This window comes from Oncorhynchus tshawytscha, unplaced genomic scaffold, assembly GCF_018296145.1.
Source record: "Oncorhynchus tshawytscha isolate Ot180627B unplaced genomic scaffold, Otsh_v2.0 Un_contig_15674_pilon_pilon, whole genome shotgun sequence".
Classification (NCBI taxonomy): Eukaryota; Metazoa; Chordata; class Actinopteri; order Salmoniformes; family Salmonidae; genus Oncorhynchus; species Oncorhynchus tshawytscha.
This window is the reverse complement of record NW_024608332.1, coordinates 28,902-56,767: the sequence shown is the minus strand read 5'-3', so window position 1 is coordinate 56,767 and position 27,866 is coordinate 28,902. Positions and strand designations below refer to the sequence as shown.

Genomic DNA, 27,866 nt, shown 5'->3' with positions numbered 1-27,866 from the left:
GTGCTGCAGATGTATCTACCGTTCTGTGGAATATCCATCTCCAATGCCAAGTTGTTTTCAGAGTCTCGGAAGGAGTACGAGAGGAGCAGAGTGAGTTGGCTCACACACTCTTCGAAAAAAGGGTTCCAAAACAGTTCTTTGGCTGCCCCCATAAGGATAACCCTTTTGGTTCCAGGTAGAACCCTTTTGGGTTCCATGTAGAACTCTCTGTGGAAAGGGTTCTACATGGAACCCAAAAGGATTCTTCAAAGGGTTCTCCTATGGGGACAGCCAAAGAACCCTTTTAGGTTCTACATAGCACCTTTTTTGTCTAAGAGTGCATAGCCTGTCTGTCTCTCACATAGCCTGTCTGTCTCTCACATAGCCTGTCTCTCTCACAAAGCCTGTCTGTCTCTCTCACATAGCCTGTCTGTCTTTCTCACATGGCCTGTCTGTCTGTCACATAGCCTGTCTGTCTCTCTCCACATAGCCTGTCTGTCTCTCACATAGCCTGTCTGTCTCTCTCACATAGCCTATCTGTCTGTCACATAGCCTGTCTGTCTCTCACATAGCCTGTCTGTCTCTCTCACATAGCCTATCTGTCTGTCACATAGCCTGTCTGTCTCTCACATAGCCTGTCTGTCTCTCTCACATAGCCTGTCTGTCTGTCACATAGCCTGTCTGTCTCTCTCACATAGCCTATCTGTCTGTCACATAGCCTGTCTGTCTCTCACATAGCCTGTCTCTCTCACAAAGCCTGTCTGTCTCTCTCACATAGCCTGTCTGTCTGTCACATAGCCTGTCTGTCTCTCACATAGTGTCTCTCTCACAAAGCCTGTCTGTCTCTCTCACATAGCCTGTCTGTCTGTCACATAGCCTGTCTGTCTCTCTCACATAGCCTGTCTGTCTGTCACATAGCCTGTCTGTCTCTCTCACATAGCCTGTCTCTCACATAGTCTGTCTGTCACATAGCCTGTCTGTCTCTCACATAGCCTGTCTCTCTCACATAGCCTGTCTCTCTCACAAGCCTGTCTGTCTCTCTCACATAGCCTATCTGTCTGTCACATAGCCTGTCTGTCTCTCACATAGCCTGTCTCTCTCACAAAGCCTGTCTGTCTCTCTCACATAGCCTGTCTGTCTGTCACATAGCCTGTCTGTCTCTCACATAGCCTGTCTGTCTCTCTCACATAGCCTATCTGTCTCTCACAAAGCCTGTCTGTCTCTCTCACAAAGCCTGTCTGTCTCTCTCACATAGCCTGTCTGTCTCTCTCCACATAGCCTGTCTGTCTCTCACATAGCCTGTCTGTCTCTCTCACATAGCCTGTCTGTCTCTCACATAGCCTGTCTGTCTCTCACATAGCCTGTCTCTCTCACATAGCCTGTCTGTCTCTCTCACATAGCATGTCTCTCTCACACAGCCTGTCTGTCTCTCACATAGCCTGTCTGTCTCTCAATTTATGTTGAATTAGACTTCCAACCATAAACAAGATGATTAGTCCTGATTATGTAAGCCATCATTTAGATGTCTATTGCATTTAAAGGGACAAACAGTTTACAGTATACATTGAATCTGTTCACAACAAAAAATGGGAAAACATGTCTTACAACAATCACAAGCTAAACTTTATACCCTCTGAGGAGTTGTACACTACACCGTTCTGCAGACTCTCTCTCTCTCTCTCCATTTCTTAGACAAGTAGAGAGAGTGGTCAGTGTTGTTGTTGTGCTCCTCCAGGCTCTGCTAGAGGTGGTGAATGACCTGTTTGAGGAACAGACAGACCTGGAGAAGATAGTGAGGAAGATCATGCAGAGAGCTGTGACCCTGCTGCAGTGTGAACGCTGCTCTGTGTTGCTGCTGGAGGATATACACTCACCTGTGAGACTGACCTCTCCTCTCTTCTCCTCTGCTTCCTTCTCCCTGTCTCCTCTCCTCTCTTCTCCTCTGCTTCCTTCTCCCTGTCTCCTCTCCTCTCTTCTCCTCTGCTTCCTTCTCCTCTCTTCTCCTCTCCTCTGCTTCCTTCTCCTCTCTTCTCCTTCTCCTCTGCTTCCTTCTCCCTGTCTCCTCTCTTCTCTTCTCCTCTGCTTCCTTCTCCTGTCTCCTCTCCTCTCTTCTCCTCTGCTTCCTTCTCCCTCTTCTCCTCTCTTCTCCTCTGCTTCCTTCTCCTGTCTCCTCTCCTCTCTTCTCCTCCACTTCCTTCTCCCTGTCTCCTCTCTCTCTTCTCCTCTGCTTCCTTCTCCCTCTCTCCTCTCCTCTCTTCTCTCTGCTTCCTTCTCCCTGTCTCTCTCTCTCTTCTCCTCTGCTTCCTTCTCCTGTCTCCTCTCTCTCTTCTCCTCCACTTCCTTCTCCCTGTCTCCTCTCTTCTTCTCTCTGCTTCCTTCTCCCTGTCTCCTCTCCTCTCTTCTCCTCTGCTTCCTTCTCCCTGTCTCCTCTCCTCTCTTCTCCTCTGCTTCCTTCTCCTGTCTCCTCTCCTCTCTTCTCCTCTGCTTCCTTCTCCTGTCTCCTCTCCTCTCTTCTCCTCTGCTTCCTTCTCCCTGTCTCCTCTCCTCTCTTCTCCTCTGCTTCCTTCTCCCTGTCTCTCTCTCCTCTCTCTTCTCCTCTGCTTCCTTCTCCCTGTCTCCCTCTCCTCTCTTCTCCTCTGCTTCCTTCTCCCTGTCTCCTCTCCTCTCTTCTCCTCTGCTTCCTTCTCCCTGTCTCCTCTCCTCTCTTCTCCTCTGCTTCCTTCTCCTGTCTCCTCTCCTCCTCTCCTCTGCTTCCTTCTCCCTGTCTCCTCTCCTCTCTTCTCCTCTGCTTCCTTCTCCCTGTCTCCTCTCCTCTCTTCTCCTCTGCTTCCTTCTCCTGTCTCCTCTCCTCTCTTCTCCTCTGCTTCCTTCTCCCTGTCTCCTCTCCTCTCTTCTCCTCCGCTTCCTTCTCCCTGTCTCCTCTCTCTCTTCTCCTCTGCTTCCTTCTCCCTGTCTCCTCTCCTCTCTTCTCCTCTGCTTCCTTCTCCCTGTCTCCTCTCCTCTCTTCTCCTCTGCTTCCTTCTCCCTGTCTCCTCTCCTCTCTTCTCCTCTGCTTCCTTCTCCCTGTCTCCTCTCCTCTCTTCTCCTCTGCTTCCTTCTCCTGTCTCCTCTCCTCTCTTCTCCTCTGCTTCCTTCTCCCTGTCTCCTCTCCTCTCTTCTCCTCTGCTTCCTTCTCCCTGTCTCCTCTCCTCTCTTCTCCTCTGCTTCCTTCTCCCTGTCTCCTCTCCTCTCTTCTCCTCTGCTTCCTTCTCCCTGTCTCCTCTCCTCTCTTCTCCTCTGTTCCTTCTCCCTGTCTCCTCTCTTCTTCTCCTCTGCTTCCTTCTCCCTGTCTCCTCTCCTCTCTTCTCCTCTGCTTCCTTCTCCCTGTCTCCTCTCCTCTCTTCTCCTCTGCTTCCTTCTCCTGTCTCTTCTCTCTTCTCCTCTGCTTCCTTCTCCCTGTCTCCTCTCCTCTCTTCTCCTCTGCTTCCTTCTCCCTGTCTCCTCTCCTCTCTTCTCCTCTGCTTCCTTCTCCCTGTCTCTCTCTCCTCTCTTCTCCTCTGCTTCCTTCTCCCTGTCTCCTCTCCTCTCTTCTCCTCTGCTTCCTTCTCCCTGTCTCCTCTCCTCTCTTCTCCTCTGCTTCCTTCTCCCTGTCTCCTCTCCTCTCTTCTCCTCTGCTTCCTTCTCCCTGGCTCCTCTCTCTCTTCTCCTCTGCTTCCTTCTCCTCCTCTCCTCTCTTCTCCTCTGCTTCCTTCTCCCTGTCTCCTCTCTCTCTTCTCCTCCACTTCCTTCTCCTGTCTCCTCTCCTCTTCTCCTCTCTTCCTTCTCCTGTCTCCTCTCCTCTCTTCTCCTCTGCTTCCTTCTCCTGTCTCTTCTCTTCTCCTCCTTCCTTCTCCCTGTCTCCTCTCCTCTCTTCTCCTCCACTTCCTTCTCCCTGTCTCTCTCCTCTCTTCTCCTCCACTTCCTTCTCCCTGTCTCCTCTCCTCTCTTCTCCTCTGCTTCCTTCTCCTGTCTCCTCTCCTCTCTTCTCCTCCACTTCCTTCTCCCTGTCTCCTCTCCTCTCTTCTCCTCCACTTCCTTCTCTGTCTCCTCTCCTCTCTTCTCCTCTGCTTCCTTCTCCCTGTCTCCTCTCCTCTCTTCTCCTCCGCTTCCTTCTCCCTGTCTCCTCTCCTCTCTTCTCCTCTGCTTCCTTCTCCCTGTCTCTCTCTCTCTTCTCCTCTGCTTCCTTCTCCCTGTCTCCTCTCCTCTCTTCTCCTCTGCTTCCTTCTCCTGTCTCCTCTCCTCTCTTCTCCTCCGCTTCCTTCTCCCTGTCTCCTCTCCTCTCTTCTCCTCTGCTTCCTTCTCCCTGTCTCCTCTCCTCTCTTCTCCTCCACTTCCTTCTCCCTGTCTCCTCTCTCTCTTCTCCTCCTTCCTTCTCCTGTCTCCTCTCCTCTCTTCTCCTCTGCTTCCTTCTCCCTGTCTCCTCTCCTCTCTTCTCCTCCACTTCCTTCTCCCTGTCTCCTCTCCTCTCTTCTCCTCCACTTCCTTCTCCCTGGCTCCTCTCCTCTCTTCTCCTCCACTTCCTTCTCCCTGGCTCCTCTCCTCTCTTCTCCTCCTTCCTTCTCCTGTCTCCTCTCCTCTCTTCTCCTCTGCTTCCTTCTCCTGTCTCCTCTCCTCTCTTCTCCTCCGCTTCCTTCTCCCTGTCTCCTCTCCTCTCTTCTCCTCTGCTTCCTTCTCCCTGTCTCCTCTCCTCTCTTCTCCTCTGCTTCCTTCTCCCTGTCTCCTCTCCTCTCTTCTCCTCCGCTTCCTTCTCCCTGTCTCCTCTCCTCTCTTCTCCTCTGCTTCCTTCTCCCTGTCTCCTCTCCTCTCTTCTCCTCTGCTTCCTTCTCCCTGTCTCCTCTCCTCTCTTCTCCTCCGCTTCCTTCTCCCTGTCTCCTCTCCTCTCTTCTCCTCTGCTTCCTTCTCCCTGTCTCCTCTCCTCTCTTCTCCTCTGCTTCCTTCTCCCTGTCTCCTCTCCTCTCTTCTCCTCTGCTTCCTTCTCCTGTCTCCTCTCCTCTCTTCTCCTCTGCTTCCTTCTCCTGGCTCCTCTCCTCTCTTCTCCTCTGCTTCCTTCTCCCTGTCTCCTCTCCTCTCTTCTCCTCTGCTTCCTTCTCCCTGTCTCCTCTCCTCTCTTCTCCTCTGCTTCCTTCTCCCTGTCTCCTCTCTCTCTTCTCCTCTGCTTCCTTCTCCTGTCTCCTCTCCTCTCTTCTCCTCTGCTTCCTTCTCCCTGTCTCCTCTCCTCTCTTCTCCTCCGCTTCCTTCTCCCTGTCTCCTCTCCTCTCTTCTCCTCTGCTTCCTTCTCCCTGTCTCCTCTCCTCTCTTCTCCTCTGCTTCCTTCTCCCTGTCTCCTCTCCTCTCTTCTCCTCTGCTTCCTTCTCCCTGTCTCCTCTCCTCTCTTCTCCTCTGCTTCCTTCTCCCTGTCTCCTCTCCTCTCTTCTCCTCCACTTCCTTCTCCCTGTCTCCTCTCCTCTCTTCTCCTCTGCTTCCTTCTCCCTGTCTCCTCTCCTCTCTTCTCCTCCACTTCCTTCTCCCTGTCTCCTCTCCTCTCTTCTCCTCTGCTTCCTTCTCCCTGTCTCCTCTCCTCTCTTCTCCTCTGCTTCCTTCTCCCTGTCTCCTCTCCTCTCTTCTCCTCCGCTTCCTTCTCCCTGTCTCCTCTCCTCTCTTCTCCTCTGCTTCCTTCTCCCTGTCTCCTCTCCTCTCTTCTCCTCTGCTTCCTTCTCCCTGTCTCCTCTCCTCTCTTCTCCTCTGCTTCCTTCTCCCTGTCTCCTCTCCTCTCTTCTCCTCTGCTTCCTTCTCCCTGTCTCCTCTCCTCTCTTCTCCTCTGCTTCCTTCTCCCTGTCTCCTCTCCTCTCTTCTCCTCTGCTTCCTTCTCCCTGTCTCCTCTCCTCTCTTCTCCTCTGCTTCCTTCTCCTGTCTCCTCTCCTCTCTTCTCCTCTGCTTCCTTCTCCCTGTCTCCTCTCCTCTCTTCTCCTCTGCTTCCTTCTCCCTGTCTCCTCTCCTCTCTTCTCCTCTGCTTCCTTCTCTGTCTCCTCTCCTCTCTTCTCCTCTGCTTCCTTCTCCCTGTCTCCTCTCCTCTCTTCTCCTCTGCTTCCTTCTCCCTGTCTCCTCTCCTCTCTTCTCCTCCACTTCCTTCTCCCTGTCTCCTCTCCTCTCTTCTCCTCCACTTCCTTCTCCCTGTCTCCTCTCCTCTCTTCTCCTCCGCTTCCTTCTCCCTGTCTCCTCTCCTCTCTTCTCCTCCGCTTCCTTCTCCCTGTCTCCTCTCCTCTCTTCTCCTCTGCTTCCTTCTCCCTGTCTCCTCTCCTCTCTTCTCCTCCGCTTCCTTCTCCCTGTCTCCTCTCCTCTCTTCTCCTCTGCTTCCTTCTCCCTGTCTCCTCTCCTCTCTTCTCCTCCACTTCCTTCTCCCTGTCTCCTCTCCTCTCTTCTCCTCCACTTCCTTCTCCTGTCTCCTCTCCTCTCTTCTCCTCCACTTCCTTCTCCCTGTCTCCTCTCCTCTCTTCTCCTCTGCTTCCTTCTCCCTGTCTCCTCTCCTCTCTTCTCCTCTGCTTCCTTCTCCTGTCTCCTCTCCTCTCTTCTCCTCCACTTCCTTCTCCCTGGCTCCTCTCCTCTCTTCTCCTCTGCTTCCTTCTCCCTGGCTCCTCTCCTCTCTTCTCCTCTGCTTCCTTCTCCTGTCTCCTCTCCTCTCTTCTCCTCCACTTCCTTCTCCCTGTCTCCTCTCCTCTCTTCTCCTCCGCTTCCTTCTCCCTGTCTCCTCTCCTCTCTTCTCCTCCACTCCTTCTCCCTGTCTCCTCTCCTCTCTTCTCCTCCACTTCCTTCTCCCTGTCTCCTCTCCTCTCTTCTCCTCCGCTTCCTTCTCCCTGTCTCCTCTCCTCTCTTCTCCTCTGCTTCCTTCTCCTGTCTCCTCTCCTCTCTTCTCCTCCACTTCCTTCTCCCTGTCTCTCCTCTCTTCTCCTCTGCTTCCTTCTCCCTGTCTCCTCTCCTCTCTTCTCCTCCACTTCCTTCTCCCTGTCTCCTCTCCTCTCTTCTCCTCCACTTCCTTCTCCTGTCTCCTCTCCTCTCTTCTCCTCTCCTTCTCCCTGTCTCTCTCTCTCTTCTCCTCCATATTTCCTTCTCCCTGTCTCCTCTCCTCTCTTCTCCTCCACTTCCTTCTCCCTGTCTCCTCTCCTCTCTTCTCCTCCACTTCCTTCTCCCTGGCTCCTCTCCTCTCTTCTCCTCTGCTTCCTTCTCCCTGTCTCCTCTCCTCTCTTCTCCTCCACTTCCTTCTCCCTGTCTCCTCTCCTCTCTTCTCCTCCACTTCCTTCTCCCTGTCTCCTCTCCTCTCTTCTCCTCCGCTTCCTTCTCCCTGTCTCCTCTCCTCTCTTCTCCTCTGCTTCCTTCTCCCTGTCTCCTCTCCTCTCTTCTCCTCCACTTCCTTCTCCCTGTCTCCTCTCCTCTCTTCTCCTCTGCTTCCTTCTCCCTGTCTCCTCTCCTCTCTTCTCCTCTGCTTCCTTCTCCCTGTCTCCTCTCCTCTCTTCTCCTCCACTTCCTTCTCCTGTCTCCTCTCCTCTCTTCTCCTCTGCTTCCTTCTCCCTGTCTCCTCTCCTCTCTTCTCCTCTGCTTCCTTCTCCTGTCTCCTCTCCTCTCTTCTCCTCCACTTCCTTCTCCCTGTCTCCTCTCCTCTCTTCTCCTCTGCTTCCTTCTCCCTGTCTCCTCTCCTCTCTTCTCCTCCACTTCCTTCTCCCTGGCTCCTCTCCTCTCTTCTCCTCCACTTCCTTCTCCCTGCTCCTCTCCTCTCTTCTCCTCCACTTCCTTCTCCCTGTCTCCTCTCCTCTCTTCTCCTCTGCTTCCTTCTCCCTGTCTCCTCTCCTCTCTTCTCCTCCACTTCCTTCTCCCTGTCTCCTCTCCTCTCTTCTCCTCCACTTCCTTCTCCCTGTCTCCTCTCCTCTCTTCTCCTCCACTTCCTTCTCCCTGTCTCCTCTCCTCTCTTCTCCCTCCACTTCCTTCTCCCTGTCTCCTCTCCTCTCTTCTTCTTCCTTCTCCCTGTCTCCTCTCCTCTCTTCTCCTCCACTTCCTTCTCCTGTCTCCTCTCCTCTCTTCTCCTCCACTTCCTTCTCCCTGTCTCCTCTCCTCTCTCTTCTCCTCCACTTCCTTCTCCCTGTCTCCTCTCCTCTCTTCTCCTCCACTTCCTTCTCCCTGTCTCCTCTCCTCTCTTCTCCTCCACTTCCTTCTCCCTGGCTCCTCTCCTCTCTTCTCCTCCGCTTCCTTCTCCCTGTCTCCTCTCCTCTCTTCTCCTCTGCTTCCTTCTCCCTGTCTCCTCTCCTCTCTTCTCCTCCACTTCCTTCTCCTGGCTCTCTCCTCTCTTCTCCTCCACTTCCTTCTCCCTCTCCTCTCCTTCTTCTCCTCTGCTTCCTTCTCCCTGTCTCCTCTCCTCTCTTCTCCTCTCCACTTCCTTCTCCCTGGCTCCTCTCCTCTCTTCTCCTCCACTTCCTTCTCCCTGTCTCCTCTCCTCTCTTCTCCTCTGCTTCCTTCTCCCTGTCTCCTCCTCTCTTCTCCTCCGCTCCTTCTCCTGGCTCCTCTCCTCTCTTCTCCTCCACTTCCTTCTCCCTGTCTCCTCTCTTCTTCTCTCCACTTCCTTCTCCCTGTCTCCTCTCCTCTCTTCTCCTCTGCTTCCTTCTCCCTGTCTCCTCTCCTCTCTTCTCCTCCGCTTCCTTCTCCCTGTCTCCTCTCTCCTCTCTTCTCCTCCACTTCCTTCTCCCTGTCTCCTCTCTCTCTTCTCCTCCACTTCCTTCTCCCTGTCTCCTCTCCTCTCTTCTCCTCTGCTTCCTTCTCCCTGTCTCCTCTCCTCTCTTCTCCTCTGCTTCCTTCTCCCTGGCTCCTCTCCTCTCTTCTCCTCCACTTCCTTCTCCCTGTCTCCTCTCCTCTCTTCTCCTCCACTTCCTTCTCCCTGTCTCCTCTCCTCTCTTCTCCTCCACTTCCTTCTCCTGTCTCCTCTCCTCTCTTCTCCTCCACTTCCTTCTCCTGTCTCCTCTCCTCTCTTCTCCTCCACTTCCTTCTCCCTGACTCCTCTCCTCTCTTCTCTCCACTTCCTTCTCCTGTCTCCTCTCCTCTCTTCTCCTCCACTTCCTTCTCCCTGTCTCCTCTCCTCTCTTCTCCTCCACTTCCTTCTCCCTGTCTCCTCTCCTCTCTTCTCCTCCACTTCCTTCTCCCTGACTCCTCTCCTCTCTTCTCCTCCACTTCCTTCTCCCTGTCTCCTCTCCTCTCTTCTCCTCCACTTCCTTCTCCCTGTCTCCTCTCCTCTCTTCTCCTCCGCTTCCTTCTCCCTGACTCCTCTCCTCTCTTCTCCTCCACTTCCTTCTCCCTGTCTCCTCTCCTCTCTTCTCCTCCACTTCCTTCTCCCTGTCTCCTCTCCTCTCTTCTCCTCCACTTCCTTCTCCCTGACTCCTCTCCTCTCTTCTCCTCCGCTTCCTTCTCCCTGTCTCCTCTCCTCTCTTCTCCTCCACTTCCTTCTCCCTGTCTCCTCTCCTCTCTTCTCCTCCACTTCCTTCTCCCTGACTCCTCTCCTCTCTTCTCCTCCACTTCCTTCTCCCTGTCTCCTCTCCTCTCTTCTCCTCCACTTCCTTCTCCCTGTCTCCTCTCCTCTCTTCTCCTCCGCTTCCTTCTCCCGACTCCTCTCCTCGCTTCTCCTCCGCTTCCTTCTCCCTGTCTCCTCTCCTCTCTTCTCCTCCACTTCCTTCTCCTCCTCTCCTCTCTTCTCCTCCACTTCCTTCTCCCTGGCTCCTCTCCTCTCTTCTCCTCTGCTTCCTTCTCCCTGTCTCCTCTCCTCTCTTCTCCTCCACTTCCTTCTCCCCGACTCCTCTCCTCTCTTCTCCTCCGCTTCCTTCTCCTGTCTCCTCTCCTCTCTTCTCCTCCGCTTCCCTTCTCCCTGTCTCCTCTCCTCTCTTCTCCTCCACTTCCTTCTCCCTGTCTCCTCTCCTCTCTTCTCCTCCACTTCCTTCTCCTGTCTCCTCTCCTCTCTTCTCCTCCACTTCCTTCTCCCTGTCTCCTCTCCTCTCTTCTCCTCCTTCTTCTCCCTGTCTCCTCCTCTCTTCTCCTCCACTTCCTTCTCCTGTCTCCTCTCCTCTCTTCTCCTCCACTTCCTTCTCCTGTCTCCTCTCCTCTCTTCTCCTCCACTTCCTTCTCCCTGTCTCCTCTCCTCTCTTCTCCTCCACTTCCTTCTCCCTGTCTCCTCTCCTCTCTTCTCCTCCACTTCCTTCTCCCTGTCTCCTCTCCTCTCTTCTCCTCCACTTCCTTCTCCCTGGCTCCTCTCCTCTCTTCTCCTCCACTTCCTTCTCCCTGTCTCCTCTCCTCTCTTCTCCTCTGCTTCCTTCTCCCTGTCTCCTCTCCTCTCTTCTCCTCTTCCTTCTCCTGCTCCTCTCTTCTTCTCCTCCACTTCCTTCTCCCTGGCTCCTCTCCTCTCTTCTCCTCTGCTTCCTTCTCCCTGTCTCCTCTCCTCTCTTCTCCTCCACTTCCTTCTCCCTGGCTCCTCTCCTCTCTTCTCCTCCACTTCCTTCTCCTGTCTCCTCTCCTCTCTTCTCCTCTGCTTCCTTCTCCCTGTCTCCTCTCCTCTCTTCTCCTCCTTCCTTCTCCCTGGCTCCTCTCCTCTCTTCTCCTCCACTTCCTTCTCCCTGTCTCCTCTCCTCTCTTCTCCTCCACTTCCTTCTCCCTGTCTCCTCTCCTCTCTTCTCCTCTGCTTCCTTCTCCCTGTCTCCTCTCCTCTCTTCTCCTCCACTCCTCTCTCTCTTCTCCTCCACTTCCTTCTCCCTGTCTCCTCTCCTCTCTTCTCCTCCACTTCCTTCTCCCTGTCTCCTCTCCTCTCTTCTCCTCTGCTTCCTTCTCCCTGTCTCCTCTCCTCTCTTCTCCTCCCAAGCTTCCTTCTCCCTGGCTCCTCTCCTCTCTTCTCCTCCACTTCCTTCTCCCTGTCTCCTCTCCTCTCTTCTCCTCCACTTCCTTCTCCCTGTCTCCTCTCCTCTCTTCTCCTCCACTTCCTTCTCCCTGTCTCCTCTCCTCTCTTCTCCTCCACTTCCTTCTCCCTGTCTCCTCTCCTCTCTTCTCCTCCACTTCCTTCTCCCTGTCTCCTCTCCTCTCTTCTCCTCCACTTCCTTCTCCCTGGCTCCTCTCCTCTCTTCTCCTCCACTTCCTTCTCCCTGTCTCCTCTCCTCTCTTCTCCTCCGCTTCCTTCTCCCTGTCTCCTCTCCTCTCTTCTCCTCCGCTTCCTTCTCCCCGACTCCTCTCCTCTCTTCTCCTCCACTTCCTTCTCCCTGTCTCCTCTCCTCTCTTCTCCTCCACTTCCTTCTCCCTGTCTCCTCTCCTCTCTTCTCCTCCACTTCCTTCTCCCTGACTCCTCTCCTCTCTTCTCCTCCACTTCCTTCTCCCTGTCTCCTCTCCTCTCTTCTCCTCCACTTCCTTCTCCTGTCTCCTCTCCTCTCTTCTCCTCCACTTCCTTCTCCCTGACTCCTCTCCTCTCTTCTCCTCCGCTTCCTTCTCCCTGTCTCTCTCCTCTCTTCTCCTCCACTTCCTTCTCCCTGTCTCCTCTCCTCTCTTCTCCTCCACTTCCTTCTCCCTGACTCCTCTCCTCTCTTCTCCTCCACTTCCTTCTCCCTGTCTCCTCTCCTCTCTTCTCCTCCACTTCCTTCTCCCTGTCTCCTCTCCTCTCTTCTCCTCCACTTCCTTCTCCCGACTCCTCTCCTCGCTTCTCCTCCGCTTCCTTCTCCCTGTCTCCTCTCCTCTCTTCTCCTCCACTTCCTTCTCCCCGACTCCTCTCCTCTCTTCTCCTCCACTTCCTTCTCCTGGCTCCTCCTCTCTTCTCCTCTGCTTCCTTCTCCTGTCTCCTCTCTCTCTTCTCCTCCACTTCCTTCTCCCCGACTCCTCTCCTCTCTTCTCCTCCACTTCCTTCTCCCTGTCTCCTCTCCTCTCTTCTCCTCCGCTTCCTTCTCCCTGTCTCCTCTCCTCTCTTCTCCTCCACTTCCTTCTCCCTGACTCCTCTCCTCTCTTCTCCTCTGCTTCCTTCTCCCTGACTCCTCTCCTCTCTTCTCCTCCGCTTCCTTCTCCCGACTCCTCTCCCCTCTTCTCCTCCACTTCCTTCTCCCTGACTCCTCTCCTCTCTTCTCCTCTGCTTCCTTCTCCCTGTCTCCTCTCCTCTCTTCTCCTCCGCTTCCTTCTCCCCGACTCCTCTCCTCTCTTCTCCTCCGCTTCCTTCTCCCTGTCTCCTCTCCTCTCTTCTCCTCCACTTCCTTCTCCCTGGCTCCTCTCCTCTCTTCTCCTCCGCTTCCTTCTCCCTGTCTCCTCTCCTCTCTTCTCCTCCGCTTCCTTCTCCCTGACTCCTCTCCTCTCTTCTCCTCCACTTCCTTCTCCCTGACTCCTCTCCTCTCTTCTCCTCCACTTCTTCTCTCTCCTCTCTTCTTCTCCTCCACTTCCTTCTCCCTGACTCCTCTCCTCTCTTCTCCTCCGCTTCCTTCTCCCTGTCTCCTCTCCTCTCTTCTCCTCCACTTCCTTCTCCCTGACTCCTCTCCTCTCTTCTCCTCTGCTTCCTTCTCCCCTGACTCCTCTCCTCTCTTCTCCTCTGCTTCCTTCTCCCTGTCTCCTCTCCTCTCTTCTCCTCCTTCCTTCTCCCGACTCCTCTCCTCTCTTCTCCTCTTCCTTCTCCCGACTCCTCTCCTCTCTTCTCCTCCTTCCTTCTCCCCGGCTCCTCTCCTCTCTTCTCCTCTGCTTCCTTCTCCCTGTCTCCTCTCCTCTCTTCTCCTCCGCTTCCTTCTCCCTGTCTTCCCTCTTTCTCCCCGCTGACTCTCTCTCTCTTCTCTCTTCTCTCCCGACTCCTCTCATCTTTCCCTTCTTCCTTCTCCCTGTCTCCTCTCCTCTCTTCTCCTCTGCTTCCTTCTCCTGTCTCCTCTCCTCTCTTCTCCTCCACTTCCTTCTCCTGTCTCCTCTCCTCTCTTCTCCTCTGCTTCCTTCTCCCTGTCTCCTCTCCTCTCTTCTCCTCTGCTTCCTTCTCCCTGTCTCCTCTCCTCTCTTCTCCTCCGCTTCCTTCTCCCTGTCTCCTCTCCTCTCTTCTCCTCCGCTTCCTTCTCCCTGTCTCCTCTCCTCTCTTCTCCTCCGCTTCCTTCTCCCCGACTCCTCTCCTCTTCTCCTCTGCTTCCTTCTCCCTGTCTCCTCTCCCTCTTCTCCTCTGCTTCCTTCTCCCTGTCTCCTCTCCTCTCTTCTCATCCGCTTCCTTCTCCCCGACTCCTCTCCTTGCCCTCCTCTAATTTCTTCTCCCTGGCTCCTCTCCTCCTCCTTCTCTCATTTCTCTCCTCTGCTATGAATGTGTCATAAACAATAAACTCATCTGTGAGACCTCAGCTATTCTCTCCTCCTTTATATTCTAAATTTCTCTTTCCTTCTGTTTTCCCTCTCAATACTTCACTCTCCAATTCTCCCCTCTCCAATTCTCTCCTCTCAATTCTCCCCTCTCCAATACTTCACTCTCCAATTCTCCCTCTCTAATTCTCCCCTCTCCAATACTTCACTCTCCAATTCTCCCTCTCTAATTCTCCCTCTCCAATACTTCACTCTCCATACTTCACTCTCCAATTCTCCCCTCTCCAATTCTCCCCTCTCCAATACTTCAATTCGCTCCAATTCTCCCTATTCTCCCTCTCCTATTCTCCCCTCTCTAATTCTCCCCTCTCCAATTCTCCCCTCTCCAATTCTCCCCTCTCTCTATTCTCCCTCTCTAATTCTCCCCTCTCCAATTCTCCCTTCTCCAATTCTCCCTCTCTAATTCTCCCCTCTCATAATCTCCCCTCTCTAATTCTCCCCTCTCCAATTCTCCTTCTCCAATTCTCCCTCTCTAATTCTCCCCTCTCATATTCTCCCTCTCTAATTCTCCCTTCTCCAATTCTCCCCTCTACTATTCTCCCCTCTCCAATTCTCCCTCTCCAATTCTCCCCTCTCTAATTCTCCCCTCTCCAATTCTCCCCTCTCCAATTCTCCCCTCTCCAATTGTGTGTATTTTATGCAGGTGGTAAAGTTCTCAAAGACCTTTGAGCTCATGTCTCCCCTGTGCAACATGGACCGTGACATCAGGTGAAGTCTCCACTGCATGGGAGAAGATATTTTAACAGTTATACATAATCATTGATAGGAAGGACAGACATCCTCCTGTATCCCCAATCCATGTATTTGGCATTTCTTGAGAGTGTGTGTCTCTTTGACAAAGTCAGCATGGAGAAGCTGTCCTGCTCTGATTGGCTGATCAATAACAGCATTGCAGAGCTGGTGGCGTCCACAGGACTGCCTGTCAACATCAGCGACGTCTGTCAGGACCCCCGCTTTGATGCTGAGGTGGGGCACCAATCACTCACAATCAACACACGCACACACGGACACACACACACACACACACACACACACACACACACACACACACACACACATTTGGACACACAAACACACAGGCACACGCAGGCACGCACATACAGATGTAGGATCTTAATTTGAGCCAGTTTGCTACAGCAGGAAAATAATCCTGCTGAAACAGGAAATGTGAATATTATGTGGATTATGATTAATGCAAATGTTTTGTAGGGGGTTGATAAATTTTTTGATCCTGACAATCCTGACATTTCAAAGTGGAAATTACAAACTTTGAAAGCTTTTTTTAAACCTTGAATACACTGCAGGTTTGCATTTCATTCTGTGCAGGAACATTCTCAGCAACAAAAGAATGATTAAATGAAGATCCTACACCTGTATGCACACACACACACACACACAGTAACATTCCACTCCGCACTCCCCAGGCAGATCAAGCCTCAGGATTCCACATCAGATCAGTACTGTGCGTCCCCATCTGGAATCGGACTCATCAGATAATAGGTGGGTTCACCAGTCTGTTCAGCCATCCACTGTCACTTGAAAACCACTCTGTCTTTTTACCTTTCTGCTATTCCACCCGTTCAATAATGACAAATATTGATGTATTTTCTGTACTGTTTTAAGGGGTGCCCAGATTCTAAATCGCCTGGACAGGAGGACGTTCAATGATGCAGATCAAAGACTGTTTGAGGCGAGCTCCCTCTCCACTGAGGTTCTATCTATATATCTATAATGAGACAGTGGGTTGAGCAGGTTCTATATATCTATATGTATGATGAGACAGTGGGTTGAGAAGGTTCTATCTATCTATATCTATATATGTATGATGAGACAGTGGGTTGAGCAGGTTCTATCTATATATGTATGATGAGACAGTGGGTTGAGAAGGTTCTATCTATCTATATCTATATATGTATGATGAGAGTGGATTGAGCAGGTTCTATCTATCTATATCTATATATGTATGATGAGAGTGGATTGAGCAGGTTCTATCTATCTATATCTATGTATGTATGATGAAACAGTGGATTGAGCAGGTTCTATCTATCTATATCTATGTATGTATGATGAAACAGTGGATTGAGCAGGTTCTATCTATCTATATCTACAGTGAGGGGGGAAAGTATTTGATCCCCTGCTGATTTTGTACATTTTCCCACTGACAAAGAACTGATCAGTCTATAATTTTAATGGTGGATTTATTTGAACAGAGACAGAATAACAACAAAAAAATCCAGAAAAGCGCATGTCAAAAATGTTATAAATTTAGTTGCATTTTAATGAGGAAAATGTGTATTTGACCCCTCTGCAAAACATGACTTAGTACTTGGTGGCAAAACCCTTGTTGGCAATCACAGAGGTCAGACGTTTCTTGTAGTTTGCACACATCTCAGGAGGGATTTTGTCCCACTCCTCTTTGCAGATCTTCTCCAAGTCATTAAGGTTTCGAGGCTGACGTTTGGCAACTCGAACCTTCAGCTCCCTCCACAGATGTTCTATGGGATTAAGGTCTGGAGACTGGCTAGGCCACTCCAGGACCTTAATGTGCTTCTTCTTGAGCCACTCCTTTGTTGCCTTGGCAGTGTGTTTTGGGTCATTGTCATGCTGGAATACCCATCCACGACCCATTTTCAATGCCCTGGCTGAGGGAAGGAGGTTCTCACCCAAGATTTGACGGTACATGGCCCCGTTCATCGTCCCTTTGATGCGGTGAAGTTGTAGCAGAAAAACACCCCCAAAGCATAATGTTTCCACCTCCATGTTTGACAGTGGGGATGGTGTTCTTGGGGTCATAGGCAGCATGCCTCCTCCTCCAAACATGGCGAGTTGAGTTGATGCCAAAGAGCTCCATTTTGGTCTCATCTGACCACAACACTTTCAGCCAGTTGTCCTCTGAATCATTCAGATGTTCATTGGCAAACTTCAGACAGGCATGTATATGTGCTTTCTTGAGCAGGGGGACCTTGCGGGCGCTGCAGGATTTCAGTCCTTCACGGCGTAGTCTGTTACCAATTGTTTTCTTGTTGACTATGGTCCCAGCTGCCTTGAGATCATTGACAAGATCCTCCCCTGTAGTTCTGAGCTGATTCCTCACCATTCTCATGATCATTGCAACTCCACGAGGTGAGATCTTGCATGGAGCCCCAGGCTGAGGGAGATTGACAGTTCTTTTGTGTTTCTTCCATTTGCGAATAATCACACCAACTGTTGTCACCTTCTCACCAAGCTGCTTGGCGATGGTCTTGTAGCCCATTCCAGCCTTGTGTAGGTCTACAATCTTGTCCCTGACATCCTTGGGGAGCTCTTTGGTCTTGGCCATGGTGGAGAGTTTGGAATCTGATTGATTGATTGCTTCTGTGGACAGGTGTCTTTTATACAGGTAACAAGCTGAGATTAGGAGCCCTCCCTTTAAGAGTGTGCTCCTAATCTCAGCTCGTTACCTGTATAAAAGACACCTGGGAACCAGAAATCTTTCTGATTGAGAGGGGGTCAAATACTTATTTCCCTCATTAAAATGCAAATCAATTCATAACATTTTTGACATGCGTTTTCTGGATTTTTTTGTTGTTATTCTGTCTCTCACTGTTCAAATAAACCCACCATTAAAATTATAGACGGATCATTTCTTTGTCAGTGGGCAAACGTACAAAATCAGCAGTGGATCAAATACCTTTTTCCCTCACTGTATATATGTTGATGAGACAGTGGATTCAGCAGTCAGATGGAACAGAGTAAATAGACATTTCAATGTCATAGATTTAGCCGCTGGTAACTTGTGGAATAGACACTGGCTAGAATGCGGTTTTAACCAATCAGCATTCAGGATTAGACCCACCTGTTGTATAATAGATATTATAAACTGGGTGGTTCGAGCCCTGAATGCTGATTGGCTGACAGCCATGCTATGACAAAATATGTATTTTTACTGCTCTAATTACATTGGCAACCAGTTTATAATAGCAATAAGGCGCCTCTGTGGTTTGTGATATATGGCCAATGTACCACGTCTAAGGGCTGTATCCAGGCACTCCGCGATGTGTCGTGCTTAAGAACAGCTCTTTGCCGTGGTATATCAGCCATATACCACACCCCCTCATGCCTTATTGTTTAATTTGAAAGCTGTTTTATTGGTGGAAACGTTTTTCTACCCTGTCTCCATACAGGCCTTTGTGATATTCTGTGGGCTGGGGATCAACAACACCATGATGTACAATCAAGTGAAGAAGACCTGGGCCAAGCAGTCTGTGGCCCTGGATGTGAGCATTGATAGGATGCATCCCAAATGGTCAAAAGTAGTGCACTATAAAGGGCTTAGGGTGCAATTTGGGACTGAGCCATGTACTCTTCTCCCTTCACTCACTAGGCGTTTAGTTTTTATTAATATGCCTTTCGTGCACTAACACTCACACTTGACTTTCCCCCCCCTACTAGCTCTGACTTTACTGATAGCTGTTTTACTGAGAAAACATGTACTTACTATGACTGAGATAGATGGTTGTCCCACTTAGCTCCCTTAAGATGAATGCACTAACTTTAAGTCGGATAAGAGTGTCTGGTAAATGTAAAATGAACGTGTTAGCTAGCCAGTCTAGTTGCTGGGCTTTAGGCTCCACTGTCTGTCTGTCTGTCTGTCTGTCTGTCTGTCTGTCTGTCTGTCTGTCTGTCTGTCTGTCTGTCTGTCTGTCTGTCTGTCTGTCTGTCTGTCTGTCTGTCTGTCTGTCTGTCTGTCTGTCTGTCTGTCTGTCTGTCTGTCTGGTCCTCAGAATGCTTTATGAAACAACGGAGGTAATGTGGTTAAAACACATATCAGACTTGATGAGAGGCGATATACTAGTATATATTATATATACTATATACTAGTATATTATATTATGTTATGTATACACTATATACTAGTATATTATATACTAATATATATATATACTAGTATATAATATATTATATTATGTATACACTATATACTAGTATATTATATTTACTATATGCTAGTATATTATATTATATTATGTATACACTATATACTAGTATATTATATTATGTATACTATATACTAGTATATTATATTATATACTAGTATATTATATTTACTATATGCTAGTATATATATGTATATTATATTATATATATTATATACTATGTATAATATATTATATTATTATATACACTATATACTAGTATATTATATTTACTATATGCTAGTATATTATATTATATTATGTATACACTATATACTAGTATATTATATTATGTATACACTATATACTAGTATATTATATTATATATACTATATAATAATATATTGCATTATATATACTATATATATATACTATATATATACTATATATATATACTATATATTGGTATATTAAATTATATACACCATATATTATACTAAATATACTATACATTGATATATTATATACTAGTATATTTTTTACTCCAGACACTTTTTGCCGTGGGCAATCTTTTTTTGACAGCGTCCCCTCTTTGGAAACAGTGAAAATACCTGAAATATTTATGGTGGGAGAGAAGAACCCTGCTGAATATTAATGTGTCGGATCGGCTCAGGCAGTAGAGGATGATACTGTAAAAATGCAGTCATGAGTAGTGTGAAGAAGACAATATTGCGTCTATGTATGCATCCCAAATGGCACCCTATTCCCTATATAGTGCACTACTTTGCGCCAGATCCCATATCATCATGCATGTCCCACACCCACCTGCAGGGGGCCAGAGAGGTTCATGAGAGAGAGATATAATGAGGGAGAGAGAGAGAGAGAGATAATGAGGGAGAGAGAGAGAGAGAGAGAGAGAGAGAGAGAGAGAGAGGGATATAGAGAGGGAGAGGGAGAGAGAGAGAGATATAATGAGGAGAGAGAGAGAGAGATAATGAGGAGAGAGAGAGAGGATATAAAGAGGGAGAGCGATAAGAGAGAGAGATAATGAGGGAGAGAGAGAGAGAGATATAATGAGGGAGAGAGAGAGAGGGATATAAAGAGGGAGGGAGAGAGAGATAAAATGAGGGAGAGAGAGAGATAATGAGGGAGAGAGAGAGAGAGATAATGAGGGAGAGAGAGAGGGATAATGAGGGAGAGAGAGAGAGAGAGATAATGAGGAGAGAGAGAGAGTGAGAGAGATATAAAGAGGGAGGGAGAGAGAGAGAGATAATGAGGGAGAGAGAGAGAGAGAGAGATAAAGAGGGAGGGAGAGAGAGAGAGATAAATTGAGGAGAGAGAGAGATATAATGAGGGAGAGAGAGAGAGAGATAATGAGGGGAGAGAGAGAGGGATAATGAGGGAGAGAGAGAGAGAGATATAAAGAGGAGGGAGAGAGAGATAATGAGGGAGAGAGAGAGAGATAATGAGGGAGAGAGAGAGAGAGAGAGAGAGAGAGGAGAGAGAGATAATGAGGAGAGAGAGAGAGATAATGAGGGAGAGAGAGAGGATATAAAGAGGGAGAGAGAGAGAGAGAGAGATATAGAGAGGCGAGAAAGAGAGAGAGAGAGAGAGATAAAGAGGGAGAGAGAGAGAGAGGATATAAAGAGGGAGAGAGAGAGAGAGAGAGAGATATAGAGAGAGCGAGAAAGAGAGAGAGAGAGAGAGAGATAAAGAGGGAGAGAGAGAGAGAGAGAGCGATAGAGCGAGAGAGAGAGAGGGATATAAGAGGGAGAGAGAGTCAATGATGATGTTTTCTCCTCCCTCAGATGCTGTCCTACCACGCCACATGCTCCAAGGTAGAGGTGGACAGACTCAAGGTATGTCTGAGAATTACATTACATGTAGAAGAAATAGAAAAACAAACAAACAAACTAAATCTACAAGATAATAATCAAAACAGTAGAAGTCACCTGGTTACTTTCCCAAGGGTGTATTCACTAGGAACCAAACAGAAGAAAATGGAATGAAACAGGGAGGAATCTACCTGAATTTGACCAATAGAAACGTCCATTTCCGTTGCAAAACGTTTTATTACGTCAGACTAACGAGTACACCCCAGGACTATAATGAAGAGGGACTGGTGAGGTGTGGAGGTGGATGTGGGGGTCAGAGGACCTATCATAAAGAGGGACTGGTGAGGGTGGAGGAGGAGGTGGGGGTCAGAGGACCTATCACAAAGAGGGACTGGTGAGGGTGGAGTAGGAGGTGGGGGTCAGAGGACGTATCATAAAGAGGGACTGGTGAGGGTGGAGGAGGAGGTGGGGGTCAGAGGACCTATCATAAAGAGGGACTGGTGAGGGTGGAGGAGGAGGTGGGGGGTCAGAGGACCTATCGTAAAGAGAGACTGGAGGGACTGGTGAGGGGTGGAGGTGGGGGGTCAGAGGACCTATCATAAAGAGGTAATGGAGGGACTGGTGAGGGGGTTGGAGGTGGGGGTCAGAGGACCTATCATAAAGAGGGACTGGAGGGACTGGTGAGGGGAGGGGGTGGAGGTGGGGGTCAGAGGACCTATCATAAAGAGAGACTGGAGGGACTGGTGAGGGGTGGAGGTGGGGGTCAGAGGACCTATCACAAGAGAGACTGGAGGGACTGGTGAGGGGGGTGGAGGTGGGGGTCAGAGGACCTATCATAAAGAGACTGGGGGACTGGTGAGGGGGGGGTGGAGGTGGGGGTCAGAGGACCTATCATAAAGAGGGACTGGAGGGACTGGTGAGGGGGGTCAGAGACCCTATCATAAAGAGGGACTGGAGGGACTGGTGAGGGGTGGAGGTGGGGGTCAGAGGACCTATCATAAAGAGGGACTGGTGAGGGGGGTCAGAGGACCTATCATAAAGAGGGACTGGTGAGGGGGGTGGAGGTGGGGTCAGAGGACCTATCATAAAGAGGGACTGGAGGGACTGGTGAGGGGGTGGAGGTGGGGGTCAGAGGACCTATCATAAAGAGGGACTGGAGGGACTGGTGAGGGGGGTCAGAGGACCTATCATAAAGAGGACTGGAGGGACTGGTGAGAGGGGGGGGGGTTGGAGAACCTGAGGCTTTGAGTTTGCTATTTCCTGTTCACCTACTAGGACGCTCAATATTCACCCCCACATTCTACTCCCTCAGGCTGCTAAGATCCCTTTGAGCAGTGAGCTGGGCATCGAAGAGTTCCACTTCAACGATTTCTCATTGGACAACGACGCCATGATCACTGCCTCCCTCCGGATGTTTCTGGAACTCGGAGCCGTCCAGAAGTTTAAGATTGACTACGACGTGAGTGAGGTCAACAATGAGGGAGAATGGAGAGGCTTTCTTATTTCTCTCCAGCAACTTTTCCAAAATCACTACATTTTCCAGAAATCCTGGTTGGATTGTAGCAGATTTCCTGGTTATTCTGTCCTGATCCCGGGAATTTTGGGAGGACCAGAATATTGCAACCCTATTGGGAGTACCAGAATATTACAACCCTATTGGGAGTACCAGAATATTACAACCCTATTGGGAGTACCAGAATATTTACAACCCTATTGGGAGTACCAGAATATTACAACCCTATTGGGAGTACCAGAATATTACAACCCTTTTGGGAGTACCAGAATATTACAACCCTTTTGGGAGTACCAGAATATTGCAACCCTATTGGGAGGACCAGAATATTGCAACCCTATTGGGAGTACCAGAATATTACAACCCTATTGGGAGTACCAGAATATTACAACCCTTTTGGGAGTACCAGAATATTGCAACCCTATTGGGAGTACCAGAATATTACAACCCTATTGGGAGTACCAGAATATTACAACCCTATTGGGAGTACCAGAATATTACAACCCTTTTGGGAGTACCAGAATATTGCAACCCTATTGGGAGGACCAGAATATTGCAACCCTATTGGGAGTACCAGAATATTACAACCCTATTGGGAGTACCAGAATATTACAACCCTATTGGGAGTACCAGAATATTACAACCCTTTTGGGAGTACCAGAATATTGCAACCCTATTGGGAGGGCCAGAATATTGCAACCCTATTGGGAGTACCAGAATATTACAACCCTATTGGGAGTACCAGAATATTACAACCCTTTTGGGAGTACCAGAATATTGCAACCCTATTGGGAGGACCAGAATATTGCAACCCTATTGGGAGTACCAGAATATTACAACCCTATTGGGAGTACCAGAATATTACAACCCTATTGGGAGTACCAGAATATTACAACCCTATTGATCTTGTTTTTGATGAACTCTCTTGGTGACATGTTACAGTAACACCTGATATGAGAACAACAGCAAAGCAAACATTTATTCCTTATGACTGTTTATTCCTTATGACTGTTTATTCCTTATGACTGTTTATTCCTTATGACTGTTTATTCCTTATGACCGTCCCTCCTCCCTCTCAGGTCCTGTGTCGCTGGCTGTTGACGGTGAGGAAGAACTATCGTACGGTGGCATACCATAACTGGAGGCATGCCTTCAACGTGTGCCAGTGCATGTTCCTCATGATCACAGTGAGTCAATACAACAAAAGATGCTCTATGTACACATTTAGAAAAGAGGGTTCCTCAAGGGTTCTTTGGTAAGGCGGATGGTTCTATGTGGAACCGAACCATAATGAGTCAAAGTTCACTTTGAGCCCTTAAATGGTTCTTTGCAGTTCAGAAAAGGGTTCTTTGATCTTTTAGTGATAATTCAAATTTAAGGACGGGGTTTCCTCAAAAATCTTTTTGTGCTGCCATGAGTGAAGGTGTCATTCCAGTTGATCTAATGTGTTGTGTTATTACATGGCCAGGACAGTGTCTTGTAAAAGACTCTGTGTAAGACCTTGTGTCAGTTCTGTTTGCTGAGTCAGACGATCTCAATCCTCTCCTCAGGGACCCCAGCCCTTCCACAGCTACCAGTTAACACAATAATGACAACTATGGAGTTTTAACAATATAATACGACTAACCAGAATAAAACACAGTGTAATGTTCATTTGAAAGGTTATTTGTAGAACTTTTGAGATTGGCAAAGATTCTTTGAAGAACCATTCTCCATAAAGGTTCTATAAAGAACCATTAAAAAGCGTTCTCAATAGCAACGAAAAGGGTTGTAAGCATAGCGGAACCTTTTTGGTGCTATTGTATGTAGAACCATATTTGAATGGTTCTTTGTAGAACCTCAGGAAAGGGTTCTCTACAGCACTGTAAAAGTTCAATTTAAAACCCTTATAGAACCTTCAAAAAAGGGTTCTACTGTGCCTTCATCAAGAATCCACACCCCTTGACTTTTTCCACATTTTGTTGTGTTACAGCCTGAATGAAAACATGTCTTAAATTGAGATTGTGTCACTTGCCCACACACACAATACCCTGTAATGTCAACGTGGAATGATGCTTTTTGAAACTTTTGAAATGAATTTCACATTTAAGGCTGAAATGCCCTTTGTCATGGCAAACTGTTTGGTTCACATTGTTCCTCAATTTGTTTCCCCACCAAGGCAATTAAAGTAAAGATGAACCAATTACAATGGTTCTGTCCCAAATTACCTATTTTGTTCTCCACTTTTGACCAGGGACGAGACAAGGGTAGTGCACTATATAGTGAATAGAGTGCCGTTTGGGACACAAGTAATGTCTTGGATAGTTTCCGTAATTCCGTTACCTCTGTGTCCGCAGACGGCTGGTTTCCAGGATGTTCTGTCGGATGCAGAGACCCTGGCGTTGATGGTGGGTTGTCTCTGCCATGACTTAGACCACCGTGGCACCAACAATGCCTTCCAGGCCAAGTGAGTCACCTCGGCTGAGCACCGAAGAGAAATAAGGAAAATGAAGGAAAATAAAGAAAAATGAGGACGATATTAGTCTGATCAGTCAGTCAGTCTGCACGTCCGTCCGTCCATCTTCCCTGTTAATCAATCAATCAGTTGAATGTCCCTCCTCTGCTGCTTCCTACAGGACTGGCTCTGCTCTGGCCCTGCTCTACGGGACATCAGCTACTCTGGAGCACCATCACTTCAACCATGCAGTCATGATCCTACAGAGTGAGGTGACCTTGGCTACCATCACCTTTACTTAAGAGCTTCCATTTATTCCTCAACCCTGACATTCCCCCTTCCATGTATTACCTGATAATATATCTTTTTCAACAGGGTCATAAAATCTTAATATATATTTTGCTCATGTCTTCCATCAGGGTCATAAAATCTTAATATATATTTTGCTCATGTCTTCCAACAGGGTCATAATATCTTTGCCAACCTGTGTTCCAAAGAGTACAGTAGTATGATGCAGCTACTGAAACAGGCCATCCTCTCCACTGACCTCACCCTGCACTTCCAGTAAGACTTACAACTTCCACATGCAGTTGTAGAACAGAAACGTGATAACACAAACAGACCGGCACTCAGGCCACCTCCCGCCTGCTTTGCCATTGAACATCCCTCCTTTTCCTTGTATCCGTTCTGTGACTCTGTCTGTGCTCCTAAACAGGAGAAGGAGCCAGTTCTTTGACTCTGTCTGTGCTCCTAAACAGGAGGAGGAGCCAGTTCTTTGACTCTGTCTGTGCTCCTAAACACGAGGAGGAGCCAGTTCTTTGACTCTGCCTGTGCTCCTAAACAGGAGGAGGAGCCAGTTCTTTGACTCTGTCTGTGCTCCTAAACAGGAGGAGGAGCCAGTTCTTTGACTCTGCCTGTGCTCCTAAACAGGAGGAGGAGCCAGTTCTTTGACTCTTTCTGTGCTCCTAAACAGGAGGAGGAGCCAGTTCTTTGACTCTGTCTGTGCTCCTAAACAGGAGGAGGAGCCAGTTCTTTGACTCTGTCTGTGCTCCTAAACAGGAGGAGGAGCCAGTTCTTTGACTCTGTCTGTGCTCCTAAACAGGAGGAGGAGCCAGTTCTTTGACTCTGTCTGTGCTCCTAAACAGGAGGAGGAGCCAGTTCTTTGACTCTGTCTGTGCTCCTAAACAGGAGGAGGAGCCAGTTCTTTGACTCTGTCTGTGCTCCTAAACAGGAGGAGGAGCCAGTTCTTTGACCGTGTTCTCTCTGGAGAGTTCAGCTGGACAGACGAGGCTCACAGAGAACTTCTCAGGTCCTTCCATCTTTCTTGTGTATTGAACCATGATCAACAATATCCTTATGTGGAGACTTGGTTTGGTTCTAAACAACCTCTGACCTCTGTCATCACCAGGTCTATGCTAATGACAGCATGTGACTTGGGTGCAGTGACCCGCCCCTGGGAGATCTCCAAACAGGTGAAATGTTACAAAACTTCTTCCTGTGTCACAAATGACACCCTAATCCTTGTATAATGTACTAGTTTTGACTAGGGTCCATATGATCATCATTGACATCATTGACATCACTTTGAAATCCCCCTGCAGGTTGCGGAGTTGGTGACCAGTGAGTTTTTCGAGCAAGGTGACAGGGAGAGGTCTGAGCTCAAGTTAACTCCAGCGGTAAGCAGTATACAGTACTACTGTAACACCTTTCAAACTACACTTCCCTTCAAACTACACGTCCCTTCAAACTACACTTCCCTTCAAACTACACTTCCCTTCAAACTACACTTCCTTTCAAACTACACTTCCCTTCAAACTAAAATTCCCGTTAAACTACACTTCCTGTTAAACTACACTTCCTGTTAAACTACACTTCCCGCTAAACTACACTTCCTGTTAAACTACACTTCCCGTTAAACTACACTTCCTGTTAAACTACACTTCCTGTTAAACTACACTTCCTGTTAAACTACACTTCCTGTTAAACTACACTTCATTGTACAACTTCGCTTCCAACTACCCCTCCCTTCAAAATAAACTTCTCTTCAATGTCAGATCATCAACTTTGATATTAACGCTCCATCCACTACGACCTTGATTCCCTTGAGTCCAAGCTCCATTAATGCACCTTTAGTCTGCACAGCATTTAGGAAGTCGACTTTTATCTTTCCTTCTGCTGAGCGTCAGTATCTTTCTATCGCCCTCTGGGATCCCAGACGTTAGCCTTGATGTAGGGAGTTCTTTCTCTAGATATTCAACTGTTGGGATGAAATGACTAAAGTTAGCCTTGATGTAGGGAGTTCTTTCTCTAGATATTCAACTGTTGGGATGAAATGACTAAAGTTAGCCTTGATGTAGGGAGTTCTTTCTCTAGATATTCAACTGTTGGGATGAAATGACTAAAGTTAGCCTTGATGTAGGGAGTTCTTTCTCTAGATATTCAACTGTTGGGATGAAATGACTAAAGTTAGCCTTGATGTAGGGAGTTCTTTCTCTAGATATTCAACTGTTGGGATGAAATGACTAAAGTTAGTTAAGTGATTAGGAGTGAATGATACTGTAACAGCAGCCCCCCACCTCACCCCCATCTCTCCCCTCAGGCCATCTTTGACCGTAATCGTAAAGACGAGCTGCCTGCCCTGCAGCTGGAGTGGATAGATGGGATCTGTAAGCCCCTCTACCAGGTAATGGACTTGCCTGTTCTAAACCCATCTAGTCTGTTTGTTACTGACACACCAAGTTCAAGGGGATATCCAACGCAATAAAATCTATGTCCAGTACTTTCATTTAGTCCAGACCTGTATGTTTTCACAGTATGATGTCTTCTGAAATGTCTTTATTTCCTCCCTTTTCTCAGTCATCCTGCATGAAATGAGCCGATGTCTGTCTGTGATACAGCCCCTTCTAAGTCAGTCTCCCACACTGTCTCCCCTCTAGGCTCTGATGAAGCTAAACGGGAAGCTGAAGCCTATGGTTGATGGGATAGCAGCCAACCGCATGAAGTGGAAGGAGCTGGGCTCGTCCTATCAGCAGCACACACACAGAACTGCAGAGACCAATCAGATTCCTGGCTCTGAGTCAGGACCCAACCCAGAGACCAATCAAAATCCAGACTCCAGTCAGAACTCGCAACTAGAGTTTGGGTCAAATTCAGTATTTGATCAGACTTCAGTTCTCACTACAGAGTCAAGTGGTCATCCAGAGTTTGGGTCAAATTCAGTACTTGATCAGACTTCAGTTCTCACTACAGAGTCAAGTGGTCATCCAGAGTTTGGGTCAAATTCAGTATTTGATCAGACTTCAGTTCTCACTACAGAGTCTAGTGGTCATCTGGGGTCAGATGGAAGTATAGGGTCTGGGCAGCTGTCTCAGGGGCAGGGGGCTGAAGTTTGAAGAGAGAGGGAAGGGGAGAGCGAATAAGGGAGGAGAGAGGGAGGGGGGGATTAGGAGATAGGGAGGGGGAGAGAAGGAGGGAGGAGAGAGGGAGGGGGAATTAGGAGAGAGGGAGGGGGAATTAGGAGATAGGGAGGGGGAGAGAGAAGGAGGGAGGAGAGGGGAGGGGGAATTAGGAGATAGGGAGGGGAGAGAGAAGGAGGGAGGAAAGGGGGGAGGGGGAATTAGGAGATAGGGAGGGGAGAGAGAAGGAGGGAGGAGAGAGAAGGAGGGAGGGGGAATTAGGAGGAGGGAGGGAGGGGAGAGAGATAGGGAGGGAGGAGGAAGAAGGAGGGGTAGGAGATAGGGAGGGGAGAGAGGAGGAGGGAGGAGAGAGGGGGGGGAATTAGGAGATAGGGAGGGGAGAGAGGAGGGAGGGAGGAGAGGGGGGGGGAATTAGGAGATAGGGAGGGGAGA

General features: G+C 48.9%; 1 protein-coding gene across 1 annotated transcript; it reads left to right on the top strand.

Moving 5' to 3' along the window:
• LOC121843455 (dual 3',5'-cyclic-AMP and -GMP phosphodiesterase 11A-like) lies at positions 1 to 27,410 on the top strand (the record flags this gene model as incomplete). The annotated part of the gene is made up of 18 exons (XM_042313050.1): positions 1 to 90; positions 1,715 to 1,855; positions 13,985 to 14,049; positions 14,163 to 14,307; positions 14,766 to 14,845; positions 14,965 to 15,031; positions 17,505 to 17,597; positions 20,045 to 20,095; positions 21,384 to 21,530; positions 22,664 to 22,771; positions 23,921 to 24,030; positions 24,200 to 24,290; positions 24,482 to 24,582; positions 25,250 to 25,327; positions 25,427 to 25,490; positions 25,620 to 25,694; positions 26,618 to 26,701; positions 26,955 to 27,410. Coding segments are annotated over 18 exons (2,046 nt in total), but the record flags the coding sequence as incomplete, so codon positions are not given.
• Positions 27,411 to 27,866: the final 456 nt, after the last annotated feature.